General features: G+C 52.0%; 7 protein-coding genes across 7 annotated transcripts; 5 read left to right on the top strand and 2 right to left on the bottom strand.

Annotated features, from left to right (window-relative positions):
* Window positions 1–522: 522 nt before the first annotated feature.
* K489DRAFT_369798 (uncharacterized protein) lies at window positions 523–3,765 on the top strand (the record flags this gene model as incomplete). Its single annotated transcript, XM_033603076.1, has 1 exon — window positions 523–3,765. One exon carries the CDS (start codon window positions 523–525, stop codon window positions 3,763–3,765), a length of 3,243 nt encoding a protein of 1,080 aa, XP_033460473.1.
* Window positions 3,766–4,535: 770 nt separating this feature from the next.
* Window positions 4,536–5,333, bottom strand: K489DRAFT_409291 (uncharacterized protein; the record flags this gene model as incomplete). Its single annotated transcript, XM_033607564.1, has 2 exons — window positions 4,536–4,544; window positions 4,611–5,333. The coding sequence occupies 2 exons, from the start codon at window positions 5,331–5,333 to the stop codon at window positions 4,536–4,538; spliced, it is 732 nt and encodes a 243-aa protein (XP_033460472.1).
* A 399-nt stretch (window positions 5,334–5,732) lies between these two features.
* Window positions 5,733–6,348, bottom strand: K489DRAFT_409290 (uncharacterized protein; the record flags this gene model as incomplete). Its single annotated transcript, XM_033607563.1, has 2 exons — window positions 5,733–5,764; window positions 5,817–6,348. The coding sequence occupies 2 exons, from the start codon at window positions 6,346–6,348 to the stop codon at window positions 5,733–5,735; spliced, it is 564 nt and encodes a 187-aa protein (XP_033460471.1).
* A 378-nt stretch (window positions 6,349–6,726) lies between these two features.
* Window positions 6,727–8,818, top strand: K489DRAFT_196098 (uncharacterized protein). Its single transcript, XM_033599565.1, has 5 exons — window positions 6,727–7,515; window positions 7,564–7,713; window positions 7,765–8,370; window positions 8,426–8,431; window positions 8,494–8,818. Exons 1-5 carry the CDS (start codon window positions 6,761–6,763, stop codon window positions 8,501–8,503), a joined length of 1,527 nt encoding a protein of 508 aa, XP_033460470.1. The 5' UTR covers window positions 6,727–6,760; the 3' UTR covers window positions 8,504–8,818.
* A 1-nt stretch (window position 8,819) lies between these two features.
* Window positions 8,820–10,468, top strand: K489DRAFT_196099 (uncharacterized protein). Its single transcript, XM_033599566.1, has one exon. The coding sequence runs from the start codon at window positions 9,128–9,130 to the stop codon at window positions 10,415–10,417; it is 1,290 nt and encodes a 429-aa protein (XP_033460469.1). The 5' UTR covers window positions 8,820–9,127; the 3' UTR covers window positions 10,418–10,468.
* Window positions 10,469–12,227: 1,759 nt separating this feature from the next.
* On the top strand, window positions 12,228–14,915 carry K489DRAFT_388234 (bifunctional acetylglutamate kinase/N-acetyl-gamma-glutamyl-phosphate reductase; the record flags this gene model as incomplete). Its single annotated transcript, XM_033606398.1, has 3 exons — window positions 12,228–12,276; window positions 12,322–12,345; window positions 12,382–14,915. 3 exons carry the CDS (start codon window positions 12,228–12,230, stop codon window positions 14,913–14,915), a joined length of 2,607 nt encoding a protein of 868 aa, XP_033460468.1.
* A 694-nt stretch (window positions 14,916–15,609) lies between these two features.
* Window positions 15,610–17,039, top strand: K489DRAFT_379431 (uncharacterized protein). The gene has a single exon (XM_033604647.1). It carries the CDS (start codon window positions 15,772–15,774, stop codon window positions 16,567–16,569), a length of 798 nt encoding a protein of 265 aa, XP_033460467.1. The 5' UTR covers window positions 15,610–15,771; the 3' UTR covers window positions 16,570–17,039.
* The last annotated feature ends 218 nt before the right edge of the window (window positions 17,040–17,257 follow it).

Here is a 17,257-nt window from a genome sequence, read left to right as displayed (position 1 = left end):
GCGCGATCTAATCTTGGTCTACAAGATATAAACCCTCTCGGCGCATTTTCGAACACATCTCTATCGCTCCGTCACTGAATTCCCATCTCCGGCAATCTCCACCAGCTCAGTGAGCAACGCCTTCGATCTACACACACGTCAAGAGAAGCAGGCGATTTGCCTAGACATAGACGGTCCTTCGTCATTCGCGTTTGAGCGAACCACACTCTTTTGGCTGTCTGAATTTCCAAAATACATTATCTCCTTGTGCTTTCTTCGATTGTCGCGGCTCAACGGCTCGGGCGTTTTCCTCGACGTTGAATTTCAGCATCCACGACCACCATCGCGTGCTACACGCAGATTCCTGCTCCGTCGCCATCGCAACACAAACGACCTCGCAGGTTGGATTTTTTTGATATTTGCTTGGACACCTCCCGCTCATAAGCGACTTGGGCAATGCGCGTAGGCTGCGTCCATATCGGCATACGGTGATATCTTCTCTACAATCGCTTCACAGCACGGCTTTGCATTCTGTAAGACGTCATGTCGTTGGTCACGCCTTTCGCCGCGACTGGCAAGTCTTCCAGCTTTTTACCGACAATCAAATGCTCGAACTGCGCCAGAGAGATCGAGATTGCGAGGATGGGCGAGCATGACTGTGTTTCGGGCGCGAATGGGACTTTCCCTGGAAACGGAGGCCACGCGCCAGAACCGAGCAACCCATTCATGTTGCGTCAGACTAGCTTTGACGATGCGCCATCTTCCGCGCCCTTCAATCAGAGCCACCAACAGGCACAGCCGCACTATCAAGAACATGATATGCGTCAGCAGAATCCTTATCACGATGAGCAATATTCACAAGGATATGAACCGCGGCAGCAGTATCCACAAGCTACGTACCAAGAGCCATCTCAGCAGCAACCGCACCAGACCTCGTCTCAAAACTCCTATGGTCACTCATATGAGCAGCAGCCAATGCCACAGCAGGAAGACAGGGAACAATACCCTTACAACACAACATACTCTGGACAGGACCCATACCAACAGACAGTTCAGACACCTCAACCGGAGCCGTTTCGCGAGCTTCACCATGATACAAACCACGAGACATATCAGGCACCACGCCACGATGAATACCAGGAAACGCCAATGGGAGATCAACGACAACCGCATTATGATCAATATCACGAGCAGCAGCAGCAGACATATGTAGGACATCAGCAAGATGCATTTGTAGGACAGCAATCCCAAGCATATCAAGCGCCACCTCCAGATTCCTTCCGGAATCCGCAGCAGGATCGGAACTACCCTACGGAGCAGCCGTACAATCAACCACAGATGCAGCAGTCATCGATGCACCAGCAGTATCCAGCAAACTATCAACAGCAGCGAGATCCCATGCGTCGTCCGAGCGACGCTGGGCCGCGTATGAGGAGGCCAACCTTGCCATCCATGGGGGCGGGTCATCAGGATCCGTCTCGAAACCCAAGGATGGCGTTGCCGAAGATTAACTCCAATCTTCCGAATGGATCGCATCTCGCCGCACACACAGCTGTAGATGCGCCACGTTCACCTGCATTCAGTTCTCGATCCGGCATGAGCAACAATGGACGCCCGCCTTTGGGCCGTAGTCACACGAATCCTCGCCCTCGGTTGTGGGACCCGCGGCCCCCGAGCATTGAGATTCCTGTGAATCTGGATTGCGCATTCCCACCATTCCCGAGTGCTGCACCGCAGAAACGTCGTCCTTCTGCTGCACAAGGTCGCAAGACGCCCACAGGGAGTGAGAGAGCATCGTCCCGTAGTGCATCACGCAGCGCATCTCGTAGCGCATCCCGAAGCGCATCTCGCGGCGGTCACAGAGCAGATACTATGCCAGTAGCGAACGAGCCTGCGTTACCGTCACTCCCACCGCTCGAGGATCTGCATGATATCCCTGCAGACAGTCATATCGCACCGGTTCTTGCTGCTCCCCAGGATGGTCCTTACGGTGTACAGAATCGGAGTGCCAGTGGTGACTCATATCGCGCACCATCACCTAATGTACAAAGACGGCCGAGTGAAACATTCTTTGAGTCACCGCCACAATCATCTACGCCTGAGCTCTCTGCGTTCCCCTTGCCGGCCTCTATTCTGCCAAACGAACAGAAGCCTGACGACGATCAGCGCGACTTCCCTGAGCCACATGATGTACACCATTCTCGGGAAGAGCACGAGGTTCACGACAATTTCGAGTACAACGGCGCGATGACTACCGAGCCACTACCAATCCACACCGATGAAGCACCGCACATCGATGCTTCGGTTGATCGCCTAGACTTCTCTTTCGGCTCGCCCAAGATAGAGCCAGCCGAAAACGATCATGCTCCAACGGTTCCGGTAGTGTCCCATGAAATGGAAAACTTCCACATCGCCGATCAGCCAGAGGCCAGTGAAGTCGACGAGTTTGCACTAGCACCGAATCAAATCCCGCAAGTCGTTCAAGCTCCACCACGCGGTGACAGCCGCAATGCCGTGCTGTCCGACCATAGCCTAGAAGATGGGCCGCCATTTCCCAAGCCTGTACAACGATTCCGACAGGACAGCAAGCATACGTCGTCTGAATTCGAATCATTCGAGTCTTCAAGGAAAAGCTCCCTTGAGCACTCGGGCACACCTCTGAGCTCTGTCGAGACCGCAGCGAGCGGCGTTGAGGCCTTCCCAGACCTTGATTTTGAGAGTGCCCAGTACAGTGGAGAAGATGAAAAACATGCAGAGATTCTTGCCGATGTACCTGTACCAGAGCCATCAACCCAAGCGCCAGCTCAACCCCCAGCAGACCCGCCCAGAAAATTTTCCATGCCTCGAAACTTTGCTAGACCCGGTCCGCCACGCGATGCTCAGCTGGCCAAAGTAGATCCTATCATTGAGCCCGCAGAGTCGCCAATGGATCCGGCAATGCAAGGACACAGTCCCTCTGGTTACGGGCCATGGGGTGTACCAGCGCCTAGAGAAGTGCGTGCTCCTCTGGAATCCACCCAGAGTAGCGATGCGATCAACCCAAAGCACCAGCCCGAGCCGCTGCTTATACCAGTTCTGCCCTTCAGTGACCACGATGCACACGGCCCAAGATCGCCCCTGGGTCCTCTTGATAGTCCTGTGTTCAGTGCATCTGGAAGGAGTGCGAACTCGGATCGAAGCATAACACCGACCATTCCCAGACCACCACGTGAACCCCAAGACGTAGCTATGCGCAAACCGATGGCTCGTCGTGCGACTATCGGAAAGCCCATCTGCCGTGGTTGCTCGTTACCCATAGAGGGAAAGTCTGTCAAGGCCGCGGATGGACGCCTCACGGGTCGCTGGCACAAAGCTTGCTTTGTCTGCCGATCTTGTCACGAACCGTTTACGACTGCTGACTTCTATGTCATCAATAACGAGCCGTACTGCGAGCGCCACTATCACGAGCAAAACGGATCCATCTGCAACGGCTGCAACCGCGGTATCGAGGGTCAGTATACAGAGACCACCAGCACACTGCCAGGCCGCGCCGGCGCACCTCCAGAGCGGAAGAAGTACCACCCACGTTGCTTTACTTGTCGCGAATGTCGGGCCGTCCTCGTGGACGATTATTTCGAAATTCTCGGCAATGTCTTCTGCGAGCGCCATGCCTTCGCAGCCATGCGAGCACAAGCCCGCATGGTTGGAAACGGCCCGGGCAGGGGTGGCGGCCGGATGCAAGACCGCAGCGGTCTGAAAGCTGAGCGGCGGACGACCAAATTGATGATGATGAATGTCATGCGATGAACGCAACATGACTCGCGGTCACGCGTTTTCCGCGATCCGGTGATTGACAATCACGCTTCTTTGGCGATGTGGTGGCCCTTCATCGGGACGGCCTTCATGTTTACGTCCCTCTTACCGTTATTTTTTCCCTCGTTTGGATTTCTTGCCGCACTTCAAGCCATCATTTATTATTCATCTGCAATTTCGGATCTTCTTATGTCGACATCATGGGTTTGGCGTCTTTGATCTTGGATTTGCTTCTTGAACTTTTTCGTTCCTGCTTTTTTCGAGAACAGATCGACTCGAATTCTCCTTTTACAATTTACGCAGGGCGGATGAGCACGACTTAAACTGGCATTCTCGATACCCCAAACTGCTTTGCCTTCCCGCGATCAACCTTCCGTCCCCACAGCTTCAGAACACGATTGCCCGGCTGTTCCTCGAAGGAAATCGCCGTCTCGTGCGGATGCCTGCGCCAGACGCACGCAGCTTGCACGTTGCGAACGAACATGTCGTGAGGGTGTGTGCACCTGGAAGTGCTACCTTCTTGGACTTCGATCTGCTGGACTTTGCGATTAGCATTTCCTACTACGCCGTGGCGGCTTCAAGGGATTTATTATTATTCTTCATCACCCAAAGAGGCGAGGAGCGAGGATCTCTCGTCCTTGATGGCTTATTTCTCTACTATCTTAGTCGTAATGTATATACGATAAATCTAAATTCATCGTGAACTAGTAACCTCCCATCATTTATCGCCAAGATATGGTTACTTAAGGACAATAAGTAGGTGATCATGTCGACTGCGTCGGTTAGCATCACACAATTAGATCTACCAATTGCGAGCAAGTACACCTTGCGGAGCGTACTTCTAGTCTGCAACTCTCGACTGCGTACGTCATTGCCCGTCGTGAGTCCCGAATCCAGAAAAATCTAGAGCAAGCCTCCAAAATGCTTTCCATCGCAACGAGGGCTGGAGAAGGTCCATTGGTCTGTTCCTGCTGCAAACCGGTATCCATAGCATCTTGAAAGTGTTTGACATGGCAAGCGCCCATGTGCCAATGCGGCGGCACCTCGGTCGGCTTTTTCCTAAGGCTTCTCTGATGCGCGCGCCAACGCGCATCAATAATCTTGACCTGCTTAAAGTCGATGGTCAGGTAGACCTGTCCCCGGTACGATCGGCCAAAGAAGGTCACTTTCCGCATGTTCTGCACCTTACTTGGCGTGGTTTTGTTGCGTGCAAACCATCGCTTGATGGTCGCCAGTTGCCCGAACTTCGTGATGTTGAAGACGAAGGCTTTGCTTGAGTAGAACAACGGCAGTGCCTCTGCTCTGATTGTGCGGCAGACAGACGCGACTTTTGGATCGCGTACACGTGTACCGCTTTCAAGTATGTCGCCTGCGAGAATTGGCGCTTCGTCTTGGAACACAAAATTCAAGATGAGGTATCGCAGTTCTCTGGGAAGATCGAGCAATCGTGAGCCTCCGGCTGTCATGGCCTTTGCACGCTTCTTCTGCTGACTGCGTGTGACAGGATAGGCGAGAGTATCCGCCTCCGCCTTTCGTTTCGTGGCAGTTTTCTTCGCAGCCATGTTTGAAGGGAGGAACAACAGCAGCAGGCAGCTACTTGTCGATACTTATGATATCTTATACGGCTATGAGCTGCATTAGGCGCATATGATTGCACTATTCTTCATGCGAGGGTGTCGATGAGCATGGGTGCCAAGTCCTGCTGTGCCACACAGATGCAGAGAAATCCTTCAGCCAGATGAGCTGTTAGTGTGCTGCCTGGTCGTGCTTAACGCTACATCCGTTCGGTCTGACTCCGCGAACGCCGACGACGCTTATTAATATCTAAACTATCAGGTCTACCAATTGCGAACAATTACACGGTCCACGGCTTTCCTTTCCGAGCCTGCATGCTCGTCCCGCGCAGTCAATTGTCCGAGCACTTTGCGGAATGCCAAATGATCCAGGACAAGCTTCCAGGATCAGAACCATTGCGCGATACGCCCGGGACTGACTACGAGGTAATTCGCTCAGCAAAGCCGTCTCAATTGCATCTGAAAGCTTACGGCAATGGCGAACGCCCATATGATGATGTATCGGCTTGGGATTTCGGCCGGCACTGTTTTGATGTTGTGTCCACCTAGCATCGATAATCTTCATCTTCGTGAAGTCGACGGTAATGCTTGCTTGAACTCCCAATGACCGCCCAAAGAAGGTCACCTTGCGCATATGCTGGACTTTACAGGGGATATTCTTGATGCTCGCCACCCATCGTTCGAGCTTTGCCAGGTCTCCGCAGAACGAGATGTTGAAGTGAAAGACCTTCCGGGAGTAGAAATATGACAACAGTTCGTCTCGTAGCTGATGGCAAACAAACAAGACAGGCGGGTCTCGCATCGCAGTGCTTCTACGATAGATGTCACCCATGAGCTTAGGCGGCTCATCTTCGAAGAGGAAGCTAAAGATAAGACCGCGCAACTCTGGAGGAAGACTGAGCAGTCGTCCTGGCGCATTCTGTCTTAATATATGTTGTGCCTCATTGTCAAATTCCGCATCGATCTCGGCTATGCGCTTAGCTGCACTTCTCGTGAGCCTCATGACGGGGAGACTGAGATATTGGTTCGCGTTGGTTTATGCATCGACATCATCTTCGACGCATGGCAGCAGACGATGCAGAGTCCTTGATCTCGATCACGGGGGTACGCCTTGCCTGATGTGTTTTTGATCTGTGATTCTGCCGGATTGGAATGCCGCACAGCAACGCGCAGTGATGTGATGTCGCCTCTGCCTGCTTGAGTGATGATCAATTAAGGTTAAGGTTTACAAGTCGCGCTCCACACGCGTTTCGAGCCAAATTGGAATGACGTAGCCTCGTGGCCCAACGCGCTGGATTTCAGGCATCACGCTCACCATATGTGAAGCGCAGTGAAAGCATTCCAAGGTTAATTTCATTCCACTGCTCTTGTGAAATACCCGATGATGCAGTCATACCTAAGTAGGCCTAGGTAGGATGATATATAATTCAATTGAACATTGTAATCGTTGCATCGGCTTTGATTTTTTTTGTCGTGCTGTCAAGATTGTTCTGCATTTCCTCGGGACATATTCAATGCAGATCAACGCGTGGCCAGCACACATGGATCAAACGGGTCAATCGGATGACGAAGAGGTGGGAGAGCACGACTTCAATGATGGAATCCTTGATTTCGCAACGATCGAGAGCGACGAGAAAGAAAAAGATGAAGACGAAGAAAGCGAATTCGATCTTGGCAATCCATATAGGCCGGAATACGTGAGATACGCTATCGAAGTAGCCAAACCAAGCCCATCTATCGCGAGTTCACCAGCTGTCTACGGTGATGTGAGAGATTCACTGAAAACTCAGTTCGAACGCATAGAAAATCCTGGCCGATTCTACGCAACTTTCCAATCAGAAGGCCTCAATCCTGGGCTGGCGATAGGTGGTCTACGCAAGTTTGGCTCGCCATTAGTCGAGCATGACGTTAGAGCTATTATTGCGGAAAGTCACAAAGCTCCTTATGGTAAAGGTACCGAGACTCTTGTTGACGAAGAAGTTCGCAAGACATGGAAGATCGACGGTCGCCAAATCTCGCTCTTACATCCGCAATGGCCGGATGCACTCGAGAAGATCATCGACGCAACTTGCGAACAAATGGGTATCCCTGGAGGTGGTACTGCTGTCGAAGCACAGCTTTACAAGCTTTTGATTTACGAAAACGGGGCCATGTTTAAGCCCCACAGAGAGTGAGGCCAGTCCCATTCTTGATTGAATCAATACTAATGAACGCATAGTTCTGAAAAGGTCCCGCGAATGTTTGGAACATTGGTGGTATCGCTGCCTTCAATGCATTCGGGTGGCGATCTGGAACTTTCATTTGGCGACGAGAAGCAAACGTTGGCTACAGCACCGACATCCGAATGGCATTCCACCTGCATGGCATGGTAAGCCCCAGGCCTCGCCATTATTGTGTCCATTGATACTGAAACATTCAGGTATTCGGACGTTCTACATGAAGTTAAGCCCGTCACCTCTGGGTATCGCGTTGTCCTTACTTTTAATCTCGTTTTCAAGGGCACAGCGCCTCCACCTGCGTTTGCAGATTTTGAGGAAAATGTCAAACAGCTCAGACATTGTCTGGCGCCCTGGTTGCAGAAACCTGTGCCGTCATTCCTCGTCTATCTACTCGATCATCAGTACACAGAAGCCAGTATTCAAACGAACGAGCTCAAGGGCACTGATCTGCAACGAGTCCAATGCATGATGAGGTTACAACAGGAGTCAGACTGTGCCTTCAAATTATGCCTTGCAAGTCTAGAGAAGTATGTGATGGGCGAGCCTGCGGGCCAGTGGGATAATTCTGGGAATTTCCGCGAAAAGATTTCCGAAGGCGAAGGATTCCATCCCATCGAAGAAGTATACGAGAAAACTTTGAAGTTGAAAAGTGTCTTTGATCTTGAAGGAAATGTTACCGCAAGAGAAGTTGATATCGACGAGGCGACTCATCTTGTTGCAAATTGCTTCCGTCCAAACAGGCCAGACAGGGGGAGTTCGAAGGCTATACAGGGAATGCGGGCGCAACAGCAAGTCACTGGTATCGTGTAAGTCACACCAACCGTCTGTGAGACCGTGCGGCTAATTTTCGCATTCGTTCAGAATATGGTATGTTGTTCAGCATCGAACGACTCATTATAGAACCGTATGGCGAAAGACTGACTGAACAGGCTTTGGTAATTATACCAGACGGAAACTGGTCCGACCTGGTTCTCAGATCCACTGCTATCTCCACCGAAGGGTATCAAGATATAATCGCGTTGATCAAAGAGGAAGTGGACAGGGTTGTGGAGGATCCGTTGAATCAGCGCTATCGTGCCAGCTGTGGCAAGGTCTGCCAGGCTACCATCAGAAAAGACCTGTTGCAACATCGCGAAGGCTTTGACGTCGCATTCGGGTGCTGTTTGAACATTGAGAATATCATCTTGGCTGCAGACATCATACAGCAATATGTGCATTATTGTTACGAACCTCAAGATTGTGTCGCCGCGCTGAAAAGCTGCCAAGTTGTCGAGCGTGCCGACCTCATGGACAAATTCGCTCGTAAACTCTTCTGCCACGACGCGGCGATGCTAACATCGGTATTTGAGATTTGTTCTCAAATGAAACGTGCCGATCTAGCTGCGCGCATCATCAGCAACTTCCGCTCCCGCGCCAACAAGAGTGATCTGGAAATCGCTGAGATTGTTCTACCCCTGATCGAATCAAAATCTTCCGAGCATCCGTTTGAGGAACTCAAAGGATGGTAAGCAGCTGCTGACGCTTGCTCTACTCTGAATGAATCACCACTGATCAGCTCACAGCATGAATGCTGTCTTCGACAATTGGAGAGATCTACTCAGCTGTCAGCGTCTGGTTGAACATATTCCAGAACGCTGGAGGTTTTACCGTTCATCGGATCGCAAGGAGATGGACGTGTGGAAATCCGAGTCCTTCGGCAGGGAGCTGGACAGAATGAACGGAATTACATCCGACCACGCCGCAGCTATAGAGCATATGATTGCTACGCGAGGTTCGGAATGGATGAAAAGCACCTTGCTGCCCAAAGCCATCGAAAAGAACGTCAAGGCTAAACCAGCCTTCCCACTTTCGCTCACGAGACTACTTCTTCGAGGAGCAAAGACTCTCAGCGATGTCGATCGCGCGGAAGCCCTCGCGATGCTGGCGCCCTCAACAATCGATGCGATCACATTCGCCAGCGGCGCATTCAGGAGCTACAAATGTTTAGTCAATCTCAGATCTGGCCTCGTTGCTGCGAAGCTGGATGACGAGCTCATGCGCTTTCAGAACAGAATCTTGCAGCAGTGGAGGATGTCCAATGGCCTGGACGATGAGGCAAATGTGCTATCTTTCCTCGAAGCGCTGACAGGAGACATGGTATCCGAAGAGTATGCAGCATGGTTTCGGGACATCATAGAGACATATATCATCCGGGTGGTGGGATTCGAACCTGAAAAACCCCGAAATTGGATCAAAAGCCGCAAAGGATGTGGCCGTTGCGACGCTTGCGACGATGTCGATCGGTTTCTGGTAGATGCAGACGAGCAGACACAATCCTTTTTCATAGTACTAACCATCAGGAAGCACGTCGCTTCAAGATTTGGTGCTCATTTCATGGGAACTCGCAATATCTCAAACAAGGACGGCGAGTTCACCTTATCGACCGATGCCAGCACGAGCCCACACAGTCTGAATGTCACGAAGCACCATCATCAGTATAAGCATAATCACATCAGATGGGCAAGCAGAGCCGATCGAGAGCAACGCTCTCTGAACTCTCTGGCTATGAAAGATCGCCTACGGACTCTCCTCGGCGCGGAGAAGACGGACGATGTTGTCTCTCTGAGAATCGTCACGCTCCGTCGCGACTCATCAGGAGCGACTTCAGGAACTTACCTGGCAGACATGCCAGAATCTGCCGACTGCTCTGCTTCGCCATTCGCGTCGGCTTCATCTCAAGAGATTCCGTTGACACGGCCGACCAACATCCAAAGCTCTCATGCCCCCGCTCAGCATCCAGGAACCAAGAGGCCTGCATCCGTGACGGCGGATTCTGCGAAGCGGCATGCAGTTCAGGTAGCAGAATTTAGGTGAACACGTCGCGGTCAAAGGCTCGTCGTCTGCCTTATTGTGCAGTCATTGAACGAAGTAGGCGTGAAAATTCCCTCTTGCGTTGATCCAGGCTGGGTACAGCGTCATCTTGAATGGGAATGCCTGCCAGGAGCATCCTGGGATCGACCGATGTCATACCCCCAACATGCTATTTCTCCAACTCGAGGCGCCCACGTTGTAGTCGTCAACGACCGTCATTGGATCAAGGTGAAATCTACACCAGAATAACACTATAGATGTAGTAATAAATCGTTTCAATCAATGCAGCTCGCGCGTAATTGAAATGCACCGATCGGTCAATGATCTCATCATCATTATGCATGATCGCCATCATGTTCCGTCATGTACAAGTAGTAGTTCGCTTGAGAATTGGGACGGGTCTGTCACTGAAGCTCGGTCATTGGACCTCGAGACTGTACTAGGCAAGGCGACTACTTCGGATCACGGCAGATAGGATCGTAAACTAGCTACTGCTTATATAAGCACAGTGTGTCCTGACAGCAGCAGGTGCGCTCGTCTCCACTTCTCGTGTGAATGAGATCCAAAAGAGAGAGTGACGTCTCTACTTGAATCACGACACGGCGCATTGGGGTGAAAATGCTGTGAGTGCATGCGAGACGATCTAGACTGGCATGTCCAAGGCTAGACCCATCCATTGCTGCATCGCTCATGATTTGATCAGGCACGCAGCCGATAAGGAAAAGGAAAATTTCGAGATACAGCCGATAGGTACAGTACTGCACTGTACAGCTGATGGATTCCAATGCTGAATTCTCAAGATCCTGGCCGAGAGGCTTGCAGCTTGTAGTCCAAGCCCTGCAGCCGAATAAACCGCAAATTTTCGTCTGGCTGTCTGAATTTTTCTTTTTTGCAGTTTCTGCCTCGCTTTTTCCGGTGCGGTGAGAGGGAAGCTCTGGGCGGGCGTGGAATGATTCACATTCTATAGTATAGCCTGTGTGTTTCCTCTGCAAAAACTCTGGGCGAGACAATTGAGCATTTCAGTATGTCTGTGCGGGGGATTGGATGGGATGACCAGAGTGTGGAGAGAGGAGGGCGGCGATAACGGAGAGGCCGAGAGACTGCCTCTGTCCTCTCTCTCTTTCTCTACAAAGACGTTGTCGACAAGAACCACGAACATTACGTTTCTCCTGCGCGGACAGACGCGCGTCGACGACACGATCGTGGACGACCACGAAAAATGCATGAGACTGTCTCTGCTGCATGATCAATTCACACTGCTCTGCCACCACGGTCGACGTAGACTGTAGCTAGTCAGGGCGATCGACATCGTGGATGGAGCATTGGATGATGCTGTGTGGTACGCCATTGAGCATAGTGACTATAATGCATACAACGAGTGATATTTGCGGGCATTTTATATCGCTCGTTCTGGGGATACAAGTACCGTCACATCCACCATTGCGTCGCATCCGTAGAGAAGGAGAAAATGCCTCTTCCTTCAATTGTACTCCTCATACACAACATATTATTTTGTTCCTCACATTTTACCGTCCGAAATCGTTAATTTCACCTGAGTATTGCATAATTCTCGACCTGTTCGGCACGTCGTGCGACAATCTCCACTCTTACATCACAGGCGGGAGGAACGATAAGAGCTGCTGCAGACTTTTGACCATTCTCTGAATCATACCTCACCACCGTTTCTCTCGTCTCTCTTTCTGCCACCTTTTCCCTTGCTTTACTCTCCACTCCACTCGCTGTCGTCTGCTGACGTGAATCACCCTCGCATGTCGATTTCCTAAATCGAGCACACATCGCCGCAGCAAACATCATGCAAGCACTCGCCCGACCCTTGCTCCGGCAGGTCGCGCGACAGCGTCGTGTGCCTGCCAGAGACGCTTTACGTGCCATTGTCGCCACGCCAGCATGCTCATCCACGTCTACGATCAGTGTACGGCGGCGGCAGTATGCTACTTCACGAGCAGAAGACACCAACGCCCGTTCGGCGGTCATCAACGTCCTCAACAACATTGGCTCTAAGCGAGAGGTTCAGCAATACCTTGCTCAATTCACCTCAGTTTCTTCCCAGCAATTCGCCGTGATCAAGGTCGGCGGTGCGATCTTGACCGACTACATCGATGTCCTCTGCGCCTCCCTCCGCAACCTTAACCAGATGGGCCTCTACCCGGTCATTATTCACGGTGCCGGTCCGCAGCTGAACAAGCTCTTGGAAGAGGCGGGCATTGAGCCACGATACAACGAGGGAATTCGCATCACTGATGGCAAGACGTTGGGAGTAGCACGCAAGTTGTTCTTGCAGGAGAACTTGAAGCTCGTCGAGGCGCTGGAATCATGGGGTGTTCGCGCTCGTCCCATCACTTCCGGAGTGCTCATGGCTGACTACAAGGATCGCGCCACCTACGAGTTCGTTGGCGAGGTCAACCAGGTCAATGCCGAGAGCATTAAGGCCGCAATCGCCGACGGATATATTCCCGTGCTCACGTGCATGGCCGAGAGCGAAGACGGTCAAGTGCTCAACGTCAATGCCGACAAGGCGGCCGCGGAGCTGGCCAAGACTCTCGTGCCACTGAAGATTGTCTACCTGTCCGAGAAGGGAGGTCTGTACGACAAGGAGACCAACAAGCTCATTGAAGCCATTAACTTGGACGAGGAGTACGACGAGTACATGAAGAAGCCGTGGGTCATTCACGGCACCAGGAGCAAGATTCGGGACATCAAGACCCTCCTTGATGAGTTGCCTCGCAGCTCCAGTGTCGCTATCATCCACCCGGCTAGCTTGGAGCGCGAGCTCTTCACCCACTCGGGTGCAGGCACGCTGATTCGCCGTGGCACAAAGCTTCTGCAGGCCTCCTCCCTTGACGAGGTCGGAGATTTGAACAAACTCAAACAGACTCTCGTCCGGGATCGGGGAGGACTCGATGCTGCCAACGTGGTTGACGGCTACCTGGAGATTCTCGACTCGAAGCCCTTCAAAGCGGTCTTCGACGAGAACATGGAGGCTCTGGCTATTGTTTTCCCTCCTGAGGCAGGCGGAAACGCCCTGGGACACCTCGCCACCCTCACCATGACCCGATCGGCTTGGTTGTCCAACATCGCCGACAATGTCTTCCAGACTCTGAAGCGTGACTTCCCCAAACTCGCCTGGACCGTCAAACAAGACGATGAGAACCTCACCTGGTTCAGCGAGCAGGCTGATGGCTCCATCGCGCGCAAGGGAGAGGTCTTGTTTTGGTACGGCATTGAGAGCCCCGACGAGGTGCGCGAACTCATGTCCGAGTTTGTTCAGCACGGTCGACAGATGTTCGGCGACATCAACCTCGAGTCGCAGATCCATCGAGCAGCGGCCGCCACAGAGCGGATACGAGCACGTGCGGCAGATCTCGCCAGCCGACGACCGCAACAGGCTCGCGCATTCAGTACCAGCGCTCGACCTATGCAGCGGACACGCGTGACCACCAGCAACCAGGTACGAACCTATGCGACCACTAACCCCAACCCTCCCCTCGGCATCAAGAACAGCGAAAAGGACTACCCATCAAAAGTCGCCCTGATCGGCGCCCGTGGATATACTGGTCAGGCTCTCATTGACCTCCTGAACCGCCACCCCAACATGGACCTATGTCACGTCTCATCACGCGAACTCAAGGGTCAAAAGCTCAAGGGTTACGAAAAAAAGGAGATCATCTACGAGAACCTGTCTCCGGATGACGTCCGCCGCATGGCCGAAAAGAAGGAGGTCGACTGCTGGGTCATGGCTCTGCCCAACGGAGTCTGCAAACCCTACGTTGATGCCATCGACGAATCTGGCCACCAGGAAGCCGTCATTGTCGACCTCTCCGCCGACTACCGTTTCGACTCCGCCTGGACCTACGGTCTTCCCGAGCTCGTCCAACGCAGCAAAATCGCCTCGGCCACCCGCATCAGCAACCCCGGTTGCTACGCGACCGCCGCCCAACTCGGCATCGCGCCGCTCCTCCCCTACCTCGCCGCCGCTCCCGCGCACCCGACCGTCTTCGGGGTCTCCGGCTACTCCGGCGCGGGAACCAAGCCTTCTCCCAAGAATGACGTTACTAACCTTACCGACAACCTCATCGCCTACTCCCTGACCGACCACATCCACGAGCGCGAGATCTCCGCCCAGCTCGGCACCCCGGTGGCTTTCATCCCACACGTCGCGGTCTGGTTCGCCGGCATCCACCACACCATCTCCCTGCCTCTCAACCAAACCATGGCCTCCCGGGACGTGCGCCAGCTGTACCAGGACCGCTACGACAAGGAGAAGCTCGTCAAAGTCTCCGGCGAGAGCCCCGTGGTCAAGAACATCGCAGGTAAACATGGCGTCGAAATCGGTGGTTTCGCCGTTCACTCGAGTGGTCAGCGTGCGGTGATTAATGTCACCATTGATAATCTTCTCAAGGGTGCCGCGACACAGTGCTTGCAGAACATGAACCTTGCGCTGGGCTATGCTGAGTATGAGGGTATTCCTGCGATGAAATAGATTGAGACTTTATGTGGTATAGTCAGGGCCAGAAGAAGATTTGAGTTGAGATGTGTGCGCTGTGTTGTTGTATATATTTGCAAAGCGAAATGGGACAATGTTTATGCCACAAAAAAAAGCGATGATGCTGTTTCATTTAATCTCTCAATAGTTCCCTCGAATAGATGATGGAGAAGTCTATGCCTTATAGTGAATGGCTTTTCACGACATATCTTCTTGCGCCGCGCAATGGTCTCTTGTGGCTCGATTTTGTGCGTTTCTTCTTCCTTGCCTTCGAGAGCACACTTTGAAGAAGTTCATATTACACTCCTTGTTTCTTCTCTGCCATTTCCGTGTGACATACCCGCAAGACATCATCCTCGCCTTGTGCTGTGCGTTAGCGCCTTCGTATCTTGAGGATCAATTCAATGGTACCTAGGTATGCATTGGCACAGTTGAGCAGGTACAAGTATTTTCAAATGTCAGGAGACATGCATCGTGAAATTGATATTTGCTTCGAACTTACTCTCCTCTTCTTTATTTCTCATGTGCCGCTCGATACATTTGCGTTAAGCTTGTGATTAATAGGAGATATTGTTGATGAGTCCCTCTGCCGCTGATCGCCAATGTCGCTTGGTATATATTGCGTGAGCCTCGCCCTCAATCTCAGTCTTGGTCTCCATAACTATCACATTCTCTCTTTGGTCACGCATGAGACCGGCTCAACGTGACTCCCTTTCACTTGTAACTTCACTCACTTATCAATTCACACACCAATTTTCTTCAACATTCCGCCACACACACCATTCTTGCCCTTTCTTTACTTCCTCCACATCATCAGCCTCATCGACGAGCAAACATTCATTTGCTGACAGCGATGGCATATCACATGGTATCTGCATGTCCGCCTCATCTCATTCTGTCAAGCCAGCCTACTGAACTCTTGAACCGGTCTGTTAAGAAGAGAGTTCGCTTCCGAGACGATCCGAACGTCACCAACCTCGATGCTAGCAATCACGGATGTGACATTTTGCCCAGCTATGAGCAGGCGGTGATGTCGGATCATGCTTTTCTGTTGCCAATTCAGGAGTATAATCAGGGACACGACTGTTTGAAGTATATCAGTCCGTCACAGACTTGGACTGCTGACACGAATTGCTCAAACAACAGCACTATTGACGAACGTTATCCGAATGGTGTTGCCTGCGAGGACTGGGCTCAAAGCGGAAACATCAAATCTGAGGAACACATTGGCAACGCTGTCGAAATCGGAGATAGTGACGATGGCCACTCTGCAATGCAGTCGCCAATCATCCTTGAACCATATGATCCGACCGAAACGACCCTGATCGAAGATGTGATCGACAGCAGACTGGCACTTCAAAAGGCACGAGCGGCATTGACGGCCAGCATGCGAAACCCCAAGGATCACATGTCGGACGAAGCTCACTTCATGCTCGCTACCATACTCAAACAACGTAACTTTGACGTCAGCGCAGCAATGAAAGCTTTGGTTCTTTACAGACGACGCAAAGCTCGAAGTTTAACAAATTCGGGTGTCAATCCTGTCGTCGAGGGCAGACGTGCTCGTCATGCTGTCCAACGGGCGGGCAAGAAGGGGAGTGACATATCCCGAAACTTCCTGCACGCTTTCATACACCATTCAGATCATTAGCCAGAAGAGCTATTCACTCGTTGGTGGAAGCGTTGTTTGATTGATGCTGAATGGCTTCTTAGCGCACTCGCCGCATCCATGACAAGACATCATTGCCACAACCTCGCCAGACGGAGACTCAGACATCGACACAGGCCGATTCCAACATGCCCATCCACGAATTCGAGCGGCTGCAGCTCGTCGACCCTTCGGCAGTCAAGGCGGAGGACGTAGTCATGTATTTTTGAAAGGTTTGAAAGGCATCTGGCTTGAGAAAATTGGAAAGGTCAAAGAGACATAGGAGCTTCTGGCTCTTCAAGGTCGGGCACAGGCATCAAATCTGCAAAGCTGACCCCAGGGCCGATCGGTGCTGCGCAGGCGAGCATGGGAAAATGGCTCATCAACGTGAATTGCATGAACAGCGTCAGGAGTCGGGTAGTCTTCAATGAGATCATCGCTATTGTAACATCATTGGGGACGAAAATGCCTCAAAGCCAGATCACAATGTCCTAATAATCGTTAGCAAAGAAACTCTATAGAGATCGATCATGGCGCGTCGGCAGCGCGATCCCCATCAATCCTCCGCCGCGGAGAGTTCGCGCTAGTGTAGTGTCGACGTCAATTCCCATGTCGGGAAATATCTCAAGAAGCCCGCCGCAGAAAGCTGAAAACATCGACATGTTGTCCATCACCAAGAAATGCCTGCATC

The sequence above is a fragment of the Dissoconium aciculare genome (genome assembly GCF_010015565.1).
Source record: "Dissoconium aciculare CBS 342.82 unplaced genomic scaffold K489scaffold_5, whole genome shotgun sequence".
Taxonomy (NCBI): domain Eukaryota; kingdom Fungi; phylum Ascomycota; class Dothideomycetes; order Mycosphaerellales; family Dissoconiaceae; genus Dissoconium; species Dissoconium aciculare.
Note: the sequence above shows the minus strand (reverse complement) of the source record. Positions and strands in the feature narration are given on the sequence as shown.